Genomic DNA, 14456 nt, shown 5'->3' with positions numbered 1-14456 from the left:
AAATGTGTTTTCCTTAATAATGGACATTTTGAATGCTGTTTTAGCACCTTAAAATCAGAATAATTGTGTTTGACTAGTACTAATGCAAACATCGCTCTCAAGATTCAAAAGATCAAGAAAGTTAAGGTTCTAGAGTTACTCCCCCCCACCACAAACCACCCTTTGGCTCTAAAACCCTCCAAGGCAGTTTACCAAAAAGACCTTGACGCAATTGCAAGAGGGCATTCATGTGGTCTCCTCCGTATGTTGTCGGACTGCAACGCCCATTGTTTCTGACCAGCCCCGCTGGCTAGGGCTGATGGGGTTATAGGCCAACAATATCTGGAGGGTACCACACCGGGTGAGCTAGATAGGATTAAAAGTCAAGCTGGGAGACCGTCTCCCCTGCCCTGGCTTGAAACAACAAGAGTTAAAGGCTCATATATAACACTAAACTATGGTTAATCTAAAACAGAAGCAGTAGCTTTTGCTCCCTTGTGGCTGTGCTGAAGCAGGAGGAGTGAATGCATTCTTTAAAAGCCTGACTGAATAAAAAAATATATTTTGTCCTAAAAGAGGGCGGTAGTTGAACCTCCATTGGAGCACTGCCATCAAGAATGCCCAGTCCAGCATCCTCATCCTTGGGGCAGTTCCTCCAAAGATGATTCTAATTGATGAAACAGGGATCAGACCAATGGTCCATCTAGTCCCATATTCTGTTCTTGTGGTGGCTAAGCAGATGCCCCAATGGGAAGCCCATAAGCAGAACATGAGCACAACAGCTCTTTGCCCACCTGCAATTCCCAAAAACTGGTATTCAGAGGTATTCCTTCAGACCTCCTTTTTTGTTACATTTCTAGGCACAGGTCCATGTCTGAGTGTTTTTGTGGGGTGGTGGTGCTTTCCCCAGGAATACCCCATGTTTTACTGCCAAATCGGGACAAATGGTAATCGGGTTTTCTACAGATTGCCATTTGCTCCGATTCAGCAGTAAAATGCAGATTTTCCTGGGGAAAGCGCCAGGACAAAAGAAACCCACCGACAGAGAGCTTTAGAGGTTAGCCCTGTGCCTCGAAAGTGAGACACAAAAGGAAGTATGGATGAGCCCTTTGTGCCAGTTGAAAGCCAGTGCAATTTTAACAGCTGGGGAAGCAATATTCCAGAACTATTCTGGTTCCAGCATTTTGCAGCAGCAGGTATAGATTCCAAACCCTTTTTAATGGCAATGCAACATTGGTAAATTAGATACTATAAAGTACATGTACAGTGGTACCTCGCAAGACGAATGCCTCGCAAGACGAAGAACGCGCAAGACGAAAGAGTTTTCCGTTTTTTGAGTCGTTCCGCAAGACGAATTTCCCTATGGGCTTGCTTCGCAAGACGAAACGTCTTGCGAGTTCGTTTCCTTTTTCTTAAAGCCGCTAAGCCGTTAATAGCCGCTAAGCCGTTAATAGCCGCTAAGCCGCTAATAGCCGTTCTTCGCAAGACGAAAAAACCGCAAGACGAAGAGACTCGCGGAACGGATTAATTTCGTCTTGCGAGGCACCACTGTATAGATTTTGCAAGACAAACAGGGGATGGTCATTGCCTTCTTGGCCTTGCTTCTGAGGTTTCTGGCTGGAATTTTTTGCTACCTATTGTGGTGATGGTCACTACTTTATTTGCCTTTAAAAATGAGTTGCGCAACTACAGTGAGGTCTGGTCTATCCAGAAACAGCATATATTTGATACCAGGTACTATGAAAGACAACAGGGGATGGCTGTAACATTCAGTTTGGCAAGGAACTGTTAGATACTGAACACTGGATTAGATTGGCCTTGCTGTCATTTAGCAAGATGGTTCCTAGATACTGAAGAGGAGCTGTGGCATCTTGTACTTAGTTTAGAGCAGGGTGAGAGAAAAAATGAGCAAGCAATAGTTATAAATATTAATCATTGTTCAGCAGGTTCTGCATGCCTTCACATACCGTCCTGATCCTATTTATGGACAAGCAAGAGGCATTATCAGAGTTGAAGGACACACTCCAAAACCTACTGAAGAAGGGTGTGAATCAGTGATGGGTGAAGCAAGGGGAGAGGTTCAAGGGCCAGGTAGACACACCTGAGGGACCAGCTTTGTCTCCCCATTCTGAGGTTCCTTACCCTGCTTTAGAGATTGGGAATGGACCTTGGTTTGACTGCCATATTCTGGGCAGCTGGGCGGCATTTTCAGCTCTTAGGAATGTCACAGATACGGGCATCCCATTATTAATCTCTTATATATGAACTTTCTCTCTCTCAGATTCAGAGGCTGGCTGGTAAGAAGACTCTGCTGCTTCTTCACAGTGTGTGATTGGAAAATTTGTGCTGATAACCCCAGTGATCTCCCAGAAAGAATCTTCGACAGCAAGAGGTACTGCTGTTCGGTGGAGGTTGGCCCATTTGAGCAAACGGGGCGCTATCTCATCCTCAGTCTGCCCTCATTCAGCCCCCACCCGCTTGTCTTTTATTTACATCCAGTCCAGGGGATGACACTCATTGCTTGTTATTTTTCTCTCTCCAGTCTCAATGTTGCCCTTGTAGAATTCAGCAGGGAATGAGTTGGCTCTGCCTGCTATTGGCTCTGGCTCCTGGCCTTCTGCCCTACCAGTCCCAATGGCCACCAGTCACCTCTGCTGCTGTTAACTTGGGGCACTCTGGAGGTTGAGCAGCCTTTCTGCCTTCTGATGTTAGGTTTGGTAGCATTTTTTTGGGGGGAGGGTAATTTTTATTCATTTTCCAATAATAATGAAAAAAGCACACATTCATATTAATAACAAATCGAGCCAAATCTTACCACATTCTAAAACAAAAAACAATACAGCCAATTATAGAGTCTGAATTAAATCATTTCAATGGGACTTCCCATGTTCCGGATTTCAAGAGCCAATGTCCATCATTTATTTTCTCTTTCTTCATTGTTACTTCCCGATTTTCCATTCCTGATACTGACCATCCTCCTTTCTCAGTCAGTCGCTGGTATAACTATCTTGTTTTGTTTAACGATTCCATATTTCTGTAATCACGTAGGAGGCAATTTTTTCCCATATTGTTCTCAGTTATAATATTTTGAAGCACAGTCCACTTTTGATGACCCCTCCTTTCTCTGCTGATGTTCTGCTGATTCTTGCTGTAAAAGGCTCTGGGCTTCCATCCAAGGTTGAAGTTAATTAGTGGTACCTATTGTCTTTGATCTTTCTAAATAAGCTGATGTTTCCAATGTACTATAGGGGTGTACTTCACAATCAGTAAGTTACACAAAGATTGTTTCCGGTTTCCCCATAAAAACCCACGGCAGCTCTCTGGGGCCCTCGGACAGCTGGCAGGCATCCAGAGTTTACCATCACTCTCTTTTCAAATAGTACAGTGGTGCCTCACAAGACGAATGCCTCGCAAGACGGAAAACTCGCTAGACGAAAGGGTTTTCCGTTTTGGAGGTGCTTCGCAAAACGAATTTCCTATGGGCTTGCTTCGCAAGACGACAATGTCTTGCGAGTTCCTGCTGGTTTTTTTCCCTCCCCCCCTTTTTCTAAGCCACTAAGCCACTTATCAGCTGATCCGATCAGATAAGCCGCTAAAAGCCGCTAATCCACCAATGGGCTTGCTTCGCAAGACGAAAAAACCGCTAGACGAAGAGAATCACAGAACGGATTCTTTTCATCTTGCGAGACACCACTGTATGTGATAATATTCCATGCAAGCAAATGCATCTTTTGTAAAGTACATCACTTTTGTAGTTCAAATAAAAAACACCTCCAACCTCCCTCTGGTAAGGGAGACTGCTTTTCCTTTTCCTTTCCTTTTCCTTTCCTCATCACAACTGCTGCCGTCGCCATCTTCCCTCCTCGGCCCGAGCCCCTTTCATATCTGCTCTTACTCTGCCAAATTTGATTAGGGCTGTCCACTGAGGACTGTGAAGCTATTACATCCAATTAGTTTTGCGCCTCCTGCATTTCATAGAATCATAGAATCATAGAGTTGGAAGAGACCACAAGGGCCATCGAGTCCAACCCCCTGCCAAGCAGGAAACACCATCAGAGCACTCCTGACATATGGTTGTCAAGCCTCTGCCTAAAGACCTCCAAAGTAGGAGACTCCACCACACTCCTTGGCAGCAAATTCCACTGTCGAACAGCTCTTACTGTCAGGAATTCTTCCTAATGTTTAGGTGGAATCTTCTTTCTTGTAGTTTGGATCCATTGCTCCGTGTCCGCTTCTCTGGAGCAGCAGAAAACAACCTTTCTCCCTCCTCTATGTGACATCCTTTTATATATTTGAACATGGCTATCATATCACCCCTTAACCTCCTCTTCTCCAGGCTAAACATGCCCAGCTCCCTCAGCCGTTCCTCATAAGGCATCGTTTCCAGGCCTTGGACCATTTTGGTTGCCCTCCTCTGGACACGTTCCAGTTTGTCAGTGTCCTTCTTGAATTGTGGTGCCCAGAACTGGACACAGTACTCCAGGTGAGGTCTGACCAGAGCAGAATACAGTGGCACTATTACTTCCCTTGATCTAGATGCTATACTCCTATTGATGCAGCCCAGAATTGCATTGGCTTTTTTAGCTGCCGCGTCACACTGTTGGCTCATGTCAAGTTTGTGGTCAACCAAGACTCCTAGATCCTTTTCACATGTACTGCTCTCAAGCCAGGTGTCCCCCATCTTATATTTGTGCCTCTCATTTTTTTTGCCCAAGTGCAGTACATTACATTTCTCCCTGTTAAAATTCATCTTGTTTGTTTTGGCCCAGTTCTCTAATCTGTCAAGGTCGTTTTGAATAGTGGCCATCTGGTATACACTTTTCACCTAACCCCTAATATAGATGCTAAAATCATAGGAATATCAGAAGAGCCTCACTGCTAGACCAGACCAAAGCCCTATCTAGTCCGGCCTCCTGGTTCCCCCTGTGGCCAAACAGGCGTCTCTGTGAAGCCCACAAGCAGGGCAGCTGGAGGCGGCTTAGAGCTATCATGGCCAGGAGCCTGCATAATTCAGTTTTCCACCATTTGAATCTTGCCACCTGTTCCCACTGCCCTTCACCACCACATTGTGGCTGTGAATCCATAGGCTAACTGTGTGCTGTGTGAAGAAGTTCTCCACCCCACTTTCTTCACACACAGCCCAGTTTTTATACCTAGATCATGTCCCCTTTATTTTTATGTTGTGAACAGGTCTGAGATCTACGGATGAAGGGTTGTATACAAATTACTACTACTACTACTACTACTACTTACTTTTTTTCAAAATTAGGAAGCCCCAAATGTAACCTTTCCTTATAGGGCAGATGCTCCAATCCACTAATCCAGAGGTTTTCACCTTTTTTGAGTCCATGGTTTCCTTGACTAACTACATTTTTTGTGGCTTCCCTGTGAGGAAACATGCTCTGAGCCTGAGAAGCCCAGTTGTGTTGCCCCTTGCCTGCAGAGCCGGCAGCCCCCCTCCCTTTTCGAATACCCTCCCTTGTGGAGTGTTCCCTCAGCCTCTTCTCCTCTCCCCTCTCCATAGGAGTCCTTTCAGCAGCTGTGCCTGGTCTCTGAGCCACCCCCTGCCCCAAAGAGAGGTGCCTCCTCATGCCTGTCCACAGGGGCCTGGGAAGATAATGTGAGAGGGCATCAGAGGAGGGAGGGAAGGAAAAAGGGACAGAGGCCAGTGTTGCCCATGGCACCCCTGACCACCATTCAAGGCACCCCAGGGCGCCAAGGCACACTGGTTGAAAACCACTCCACTCAACCTTTCATTCATAAGCATGCATTGAAGTGGGAGGGAAATCTACCCCTCTGACCACTCTTAAATCCCTCTCTTTGTGAGGACAAAAGACCGCTGAGAAGTAACTCCTGCTTATGCTTATAAGGCAGCCCTTCAAAGTTCCAGCCCCCCTTTCCTGTCTCGTCTGCATACTCAAGATTGCTTAATCCACGTTAGTTACCTTTTGGGAACATTTTAGCTATCCAGGCAGTTTCTGGTTTTCTTAAAGCCCCAAACATTGTTCCTAGCTTACAGACCTCTCTACCGACATGTTTGCATGTGCACAAACACAGCTGGACCATCCTCTCATTCAGTTTTGAAAAATCCTGCTGTAGTGCTTCTTGTCTCTCGGGATAAAGACAGAGGAACTCTATTTGGAAACCTTCAGTTTGCTTTGTGATCTCAAAGTGCTGGATGTGAATGCACACACTTCCCCGTCTGTTTTTTTGAGGCTGGGTGGGCCATGCCTTCCTCTGGGGTCAAATAAAGAATTGCACCAAGCAGTGGTTTGTCTGCAGTGGTTCTGAGTTACTGTGGTACAACCAGGCAAGCGCTCTTGTCTAGATCCTTCAATCTGTACCTACACGGCGCTTCAGCTCTCCTTTCCCCCTCCCTCCCCCTGGGTCCCTGCCCCTTACTCTTCTGTAAACTACCTGCAAGTCTCTCTTTGATGTCAGGCTGCTGAGTTGGGATGACCAAAGCGCTTTGGTGTGCAGAGCTGTTGGAGGTGTATAAGGCTACAACCCAAGACTTGCCAGTAATGACACAAAAGCATATATAAAAATGGCTTGCTTCCAGTAGAGTTTTTTCAGGCAAAGCTGCTGGGATTCCTTGGAGTCTGAGGGCGTTTTTTGACAAGTGATGCTGAAAACGCTTTTAAATAAGGATTGTGTCCCTTGTGAATGGTTAATGTACCACAGAGGGTGGGGGAGAGTACATTCTAACTTGTATAGGTTTTTACTAATGTAAGAAATGTAAAGGGGGGAAACCCTAAATGGTTTGAGAGTTGCTTGTGGAAATGGCACAGCTGTGAACCTCTGAAGACAGCAGCCTGTTTCAGTGGGTTCAAGTTGTGGACCTCCCTCGGGCAAATGGGCTGGATCAAAAGGAAGTACAGAAGCCAGCAACACGAGATCCCTTGGGGCAGAGATAGCTATAGTGTGCCTTACAGTACTTCCCATGTAGCTATAGAATCATAATTTGGAAATGTATATATTTCTTCATTTGGGGAAATAAATCTACATTAACAAGTAGAATTTTTGTTATGCAGATTACTCTGCCAAATTAGAACAGGAGGTGGCAAAATTCTGAAGGTCCAGAAAAAAGAAGGAAAGTAATAATCTTACAGTGGTATACTGAGTGCTCTGAGTTTAGAATACTATATATCAATACCTTTTTTAAAAAAAATCATATTTTATCACAAGGCTTTCTGAACCAGAATTCACAGCGTAAAAGTTGCACAGTCTTTGTGAACTTACATATGCAAAAGAAAAATGTCCAACAAAATACTGTACAACATTAGTATAAAAAACTTTGCAACAAGTGCATTCAGTGTTATATAAATTCCAATGCCTGATTCAGAAATTGAACAAAGGAATGCCATAATACATCACAAAGTATTTTCAAAATGGAATATATTGTGCACATAGATAAGTATTGGCCTTATGTCTTCCTTTATTAAAGCTGATACTCCATTTTGTAGGACATTGAAATATTTCTGGTTATCAAGGTCTTTCCAGCCCTGACTTTTCAGTATGTGGAGTCCTCCCAGCAAAGTCCACAACACGTTAATAATAATGTACCTTTTTTTTTTTTTAATTGTTCCGAGGCACAATATTGTTTTATTGGCAGAGGCACAATATTGCAGAGGCAGAATTTCAGTAAGTTCCTGAGAAATCAGAGTTCCTTCAAAGTGGATGGGACTGTTACCTCACTTTTTTGGTTGTCAACAGGATTCTGTAAGGCAGCCAAGAATATACCATATTTTAAAACAGTGTTTTTCAACCACTGTTCCGCGGCACGCTAGTGTGCCGCGAGATGTTGCCTAGTGTGCCGTGGGGAAAATTGAAAAATTCGAAAGTTTGTTTTTTTTTAAATGTCAAATTTTCGCCCACTAGGCGGGCGCCGGACTGTGTCCACCCTATTTTCCATCCGTCCTGGAGCAGCGGGGCTCTGACATCTCCCTCTCCACACACAGTGCGGAGACGGAGCTGTCATCCGCCGGCTCAGCGGGGATCAGCAGATCAATCCCCGCTGAGCAGAGAACGGTCCGCAACGTTCGATTCCAGCCAGAATATCAGCTTTGTGTTCAGCCAAACAGGCCCAGGTTGCGCACTGAATAAAGTATTTTATAATTTTTCATATTTCTGTTTACTTACTATTTCATAATAAAGTAATTATAAAATACTTTCTTTGTGTTTATTTGATTCCTATTCAAAGAGAATTACTTTATATATAGTCAATATAGGCACAGAGTTAAATTTTTTTAACATTTTCTAATGGTGGTGTGCCTCGTGATTTTTTTCATGAAACAAGTGTGCCTTTGCCCAAAAAAGGTTGAAAAACACTGTTTTAAAATACAGCTTAGGTCCAGGGTATTTGGAAGACCATATATGACCCAGGCCCTGGTTTTGAAATCTTGGAGCGGGGGGTGGGGGGTGGGGGGCTTCTGTTGTTTCCACCACACTCACAGACACACGTGGAGGGATGCAGAAGGAGGCCTTCTGGGTGGTGCCTTCCAGACTCTGGAACTCCTTCCTTTGGAACTCTGCCTCCCTCCTAGTTGTCCCTCTGCTAGCAGGTGAAGTTCTTTTTACTCCAACAGGGTTTTAGGAACTGACTGCTTTTAATGAAAGGGCTGGTGCCATGCTGCTTTTATTGCAATTATCTGTATGTTTTTTTAAAAGGAAAGATAAATTGTTTTAATTTTATCTGTAAGCCACCTTGATTCCATTAGGAAAAAAGGTGGGATATAAATAAATAAATATGTAACATAATAATAACTACAGCAATAATAATAAAGGTTGTATACACAGAGATAGATTGGGATTTGTATGGCACATACATGGGAATTATCCTTCCCATAACTGTTCGCAAGGCAATTCTGTATCTTGCTCTTTCATTCACTTGTTATTGTTTGCATTAATATTATTTGTATCCTGTTGTCCTGCATTAAGTGCCCAGTGCAGTTAATGAGAAAGAAGAACTGATATCTTAATTTGTAATTTCATGAACATGACCAAGAGCTGGGCTCGCAAAACAACAATCAAACATAATGCTGACCCATTCTTGTATCCAAATTTCAGTTTATCATCAAGTTTTAGAGAGATGTATTTGTGTTCTAAAATTTGTTCATCATCTACAAGTGTCCTTTTTGACTGCCTAAATCCTTCATCAAGTGCTCATTGGAAGAAACATATGTTTTTATTCTCCTTTTTGTCTGTCAAGGGTACAGGACATTGTGTGTCAGAAAGTGCCTCAGAGCCAGGGGGATGCGCCAGAGACCAGCATGCCAGTCCCACAGTGGAGGCAGAGAATTCACAGCATTCTCTGCCAGATACAGTCCTCTGTTTCACCTTTCCTACTGAGGTATGGGTTTGCAAAGGAGGGGGTTAAATGGGTGTGTGCGTATGCTTACAGAGATTACATACCATGCATTTCAAGGACATTTCCTCTCTCTCCTGGGAAATGTAGTACGCCCCTCACAGAGTTAAAATTACCAGTACCATTAACATGCTACAGTTCCCAGGTTTCTTTGAGGGTGTGTGTGTGTGTATGTGTGTGTGTGTGTGTGTTTTAAATGTGTGGTGTGTATGCAATCAAATATGGAGTTGTGGAACATAATCTGTGGCTTTGAACCACCTCTATTTTATTTTAAAAAAGCTCAAGACAGGTAACAACAAAATTGAAATGAATTAAAAAAACTGTAAAGCTCAATTACAAAAACATTAAAACAGCAAAAACAAGAAATATAATACACCAGGAGCAGCAGTTCAGTGCACTGAAACCAACAAGCTTAAATAATCGTGCCATCAAAAAGCTGCCTAAAAAAGGAAGTTTTGACTAGCTTCCAAAACACCATTAGAGAGGGGCTAGACATGACTCCCTGTTGTTCCCTTCCCCAGCACAGTGAAAATATCCAGGGCTTGCATTGTCATTGGGCAGACTGAGGCAGTTGCCTCCGGTGGCAGATACTAGGGCAGCAGAGGTGACAGCTTTCCAGCCATTCTTCTTGTCACCCCTGGATGTTCGCCTCTGTTGGAAGTCAGAGGTATGTGTGCCAGGGTCCTGTGTACCACCCTGCAAAGTAACCTGCTACCCTCATGTGGCCAGAGGACACTGTAAAGTTGCCAGTTTTGCAGGAAGATTAACCTGCAATTCCAGTAAGTTTTTGTACTTGGAATGTGAGGGAGTTATCTTGTCCATTGCCTCAGGCAGCAAAATGACTTGGGCTGGCCCTGTATCCATCTTTCACATATCAGCTGGCTTGCTGAGATTCTATGGTAACATTTCTAGACAGCCAGTTCCTGCGGACTGCTGACTCAGGGTTGTTGCTGCCCCTTGTGACCCAAATAATGCACAGCAGAACCCACCCAACAATCCCGCATGGCTGCAAAATGCAGAGGGCAATTGGTAGTGGCACGCAAGAGGGTTTTCAGGATAGCTTGTCTGCCACCACTGTGCTCATGGAGAGTGCACTTGCTGCTAAACTTCTAAGGGACCCCACACTTCCTGGCAACCTGCTCTGAAAACCACTTTGCTAGAGGTTTTAATTTGCTGAGTTTGGGAGATTTGCCAGTGATACCTTTTCTGCACTGGCTCTTGATTCTCATTCAGTTCTTGTTGGGAGTATAATGCTAATATTTTCCGCTGAACCCATATTTTGTAGCTTTTAAAAGAATGTACCTCTCTTAGATCTCCCCAGCCCCCACCCCCCAAAAACCACATGGCAAAAATAATATATTTCAATAATTCAAATGCATAGTTCTATCTTACTCACCATGCAGGAGTGTGTTCACTACTAAATCTGGGGAGATAATTTCTTGCTGCCTGTTACTTCTAGCATTTTCCCTAGTCTAAAGAGCAAGGAGGCCACCCTGCTGCTGTTTGATGTTAGCTGTCCTGGTAAACTCCTGGGCTGAACTGCAGCAGGATCGCACTTTGAGATGGTAGGATTTTGATCCCAGGTTTTCATTTTGCACGTTGCTGAGGGTACATGGGAGCAATATTGCCAGTAGGTGCCTGTTTGCATTGTCCTTTCTTTGCTTATGGATTGACTCTACACCAGCATGTGGCTGCCTTTCCAGATTGCCTAATTAAATCTGCGCTGTGGCATTGAGCTCAGTGGAAGGATCTAAAGAGCCTGATGTCAACAACAACATCATCACCACCACTCTTTATTATGGTTAAAGATCAGAAAACAGAAATAATAATAATGACATGTATAACTACATCAGCACCAAGGGGCTGACCTCATGGCCGTGAATTTATTAAAAAAAAATTAAAAAATGGATTATGACACTGTGATTATGTCAATATATTTTGTAATGCTATATAGGATATAGTTTATCAGCTCATTGGTCAGCAGTTACTGTTTGACCTTGCAGTGGTGCTGTTGAATGACTTTGATACTTGTTTTAAGGAAGAGAGGGAATCTTTTGGTGACTGTGAAAACCTCTAGCAAGAGATTAGAGGAAAGGGTGGGGGATTCCTATATTTTATTTATTTATTTAAATGATTTATAGCCTTCTCTTCATCAGTACTGATGTCAGGGTGGATTACAACATAAAGTAAAAAACAACAACAACCAGAACAACAACCACATTGATAAATAAACCACAATGAAATGCAAAAAAAAAAAAAAAGAATATACTGTAGATAAGCACAGTTAAGAGATAGCTAAAAACAAATCACAATACAACCACAGCAACTGGGCCATATAGCCCCTGTATATATATGGTAAAGAAATCAGCTCCATGTTAACTGTACAGTACTTTGATTTAGTACCCTTGAGTGTATTTAAAACGGCTGGGAGATTCTGGGAAAGGATTGATGCAAGATTCCCCCCCTCCCCGCCCTTATATCAATGATCTTTTGGTAAATCTTTGCTCGTTGGCTTGTGGTTTTTAAAAAGAAAGTGAGGGGGTGAGAGAGAGGCAGCGAACTTCCTTCAGGAAGTCCTTTGAAACCTACAGATGAAAACCGCAGTGTATAAGAGGCTTCTTATTAACCCAGCACCTTTCATCAGCTTCAAATTAACACAAGTTAGGGACTAATAGGAAAAGCAGCGGCAGTGAGTGCATGCAGTTAACTCAGAGAAAGGGCTGATTAGCTCAGAAGTTCTCTTTCCCCATTTGGACGGGGTGGGAGTGATGATGGGAATGAGCTGTCTGGCATGATTGCAGGTGGGGGTGCTGCCAACCGTAGTGCTTTGCGGGGGGGAAGGTAGTCTTTGATGAGAAAGAGAGAGGAGCTGCTCAGCTTAATGGGAATAGTCAAAGTTTTTTTTTGGGGGGGTGCAGTTTTAGATTTCCTGTTGCAGTTATGAAATGCATAAAACATAGACAATATAACTTTTCAATAGCTATGACCATCTTTGGGACCTTGCCAAATCCCTCCTCGTTTAAATCAGATCAGAAAGCAGAAACCTGTAGCATTTCAGATAATTTCATTTTTCTTATTTTTTTGTGTCAAAGAAATCACAGATTCTTGGCTTGTATTTTTAATCTCTATACATTGTTAGGTGCTCAAAGGGTTGAATAGTGGCAATAATAATCTGTCCCAGAAACCAGTAAAGTACCCTGGAAGAAGGTTGCCTTTCTCACCTCTCCCCCCAAAGGCTTTGATTTTATGTTCCCATGCCCCTTGGAGCCTCTTAAGAGTTGTAGTAATGCTTGCATGCTTCCTTGTTGCTTTGGGGGTTGCTTTTTAACCTCACTCCCACTTCTCCTCTACCTTCAGGCTCAGCCACTGGGTTCTGCTAAAACTTCTGAATCAAATGTTCTTTGCCGTGATAATCCACAATGGGCAACTGGAGATGGTGCGCAGGGCTGCTGAGGTGGTAAGGGATGCTGTTTCCTGGGTGGATGCAAGAGGGTTTCCCATTCCCAACAGTACCGATAGCTTCATTAACGTGTCACTCCAAAATTCCAGACCCTCACCCAAACTGATGGCAAAGTAGAGTGTTAGTTTTGTGTGGTGTAGTGGTTAAGAGCGGTAGATTCGTAATCTGGGGAACCGGGTTTGCGTCTCCGCTCCTCCACATGCAACTGCTGGGTGACCTTGGGCCAGTCACACTTCTCTGAAGTCTCTCAGCCCCACTCACCTCACAGAGTGTTTGTTGTGGGGGAGGAAGGGAAAGGAGAATGTTAGCCGCTTTGAGACTCCTTCAGTGATAAAGCAAGATATCAAATCCGAACGCTGCTGCTGCTTCTTCTTCTCCTCCCAAATTGAGTAAGTTAATGAAGCTTGTATAACTGACCTTGTAGAGGGGAAATTATAATGTGAGAACCATATTTTGGGAATGCAAATGGGCTTGGTAGGATGCTAGAACAACATGGGAGTGGGTGCCATGTTGCCTCTTGCTCTGAAGACTCCTGTTCATGTGCATTCCTTTTTCTTTTTCTTTTGTTGTTCATCTGCGTGCAATCTCATTAACTCAGAGTAGATGATAAAAGCAAGAGCAAAGCAAAAATTAAAATAAAATATGGAAATAATGAGTGGGGAAGTAGAAACAAAAAGAAGAAAGAGAAAGAGAAAAATAAAATAAGATAAAAGAAAAGAAAACCTTAGCAAAAAAAAATACATGCAAGCATCTTTCTTCTCTACTTTTTCTTAAACATTTTTTTTAATGTTAAGGTGTCTCAGTCATTCATTTCCATTCCCATGGAAAGCCCAGGATAGATTCTCTATTATTGATAAATGTTAACCATATTCTTTCTTTTAATTTTACCTCTATTAATTCCCACCACCACTGCTCCATATTGAATAATACTAAATTTTTCCATCCATGTCTATATTAAAGCTTCTTCACTGTGATCACACATTGAGTCCATACTATTTTTATTTTTCAGTATATGTCCACTTGCTCATATCCAGTTCTGTATGTTCAGTTCCATTTCTTGTTGTATTCCACTTTTTGTATTCCATTTTTATTTCTCATTATATGTCTGCTAAGTTCATGTCCAGTTCCATGTTTTCAGTTCCATTTCCTGTTCAGTTTACAATGGTATCCCAATCTCTTTCTCTAGGACAGGGTTTCCCAAACTTGGATCTCCAGCTGTTTTTGGACTTCAGTTCTCATCATCCCTGACCACTATTCCTGCTAGCTATGGATGATGGGAGTTGTAGTCCAAAAACAGTTGTAGACCCAAGTTTGGGAAACCCTGCTCTAGGACCTTCCATTTTCCTCCCCCCCCATCTTTTTCCAGAGGCAATACCATAATTCTAATAGCAACATTCTTTGAATTTGCTCTAGATTGTATGCCGTCCTTTCTCTCTGCTAACACTAAAGAAATCCCAAAGCTGCTCATGTGCATTCCTGAGTTTCTTGATCATTGAGTACCTAACCTTTGAGTCCAGCTAAATATGGGCTTTATTCCTCTTGCTTTTATGTTGGAGGTTTCATTGCAGGTATTGCTGGCCTGGTGCCAGTCACAGCATTTCAGCCTCACATCTGTGGTATGAGGGTCATGATGCTGACCTGCAAAGCTTC

At 43.2% G+C, this 14456-nt stretch overlaps 1 protein-coding gene across 1 annotated transcript in view; it reads left to right on the top strand.

Annotated features, from left to right (window-relative positions):
* Window positions 1–14456, top strand: part of GPAT2 (glycerol-3-phosphate acyltransferase 2, mitochondrial) — a gene marked incomplete at its 5' end in the record, with an annotated part of 66399 nt that overhangs the window by 20281 nt on the left and 31662 nt on the right. The window contains 3 exons of the mRNA XM_082233615.1: window positions 2261–2371; window positions 9191–9331; window positions 12704–12803. Of these exons, the coding sequence (XP_082089741.1) occupies window positions 2261–2371; window positions 9191–9331; window positions 12704–12803 (352 nt within the window). The remainder of the gene's footprint in view (window positions 1–2260; window positions 2372–9190; window positions 9332–12703; window positions 12804–14456) is intronic.

The sequence above is a fragment of the Podarcis vaucheri genome (genome assembly GCF_965113315.1).
Source record: "Podarcis vaucheri genome assembly, chromosome: 7".
Lineage (NCBI taxonomy): Eukaryota > Metazoa > Chordata > Lepidosauria > Squamata > Lacertidae > Podarcis > Podarcis vaucheri.
The sequence above is the reverse complement of the archived record's forward strand: the minus strand, read 5'-3'. Positions and strand labels throughout refer to the sequence as shown.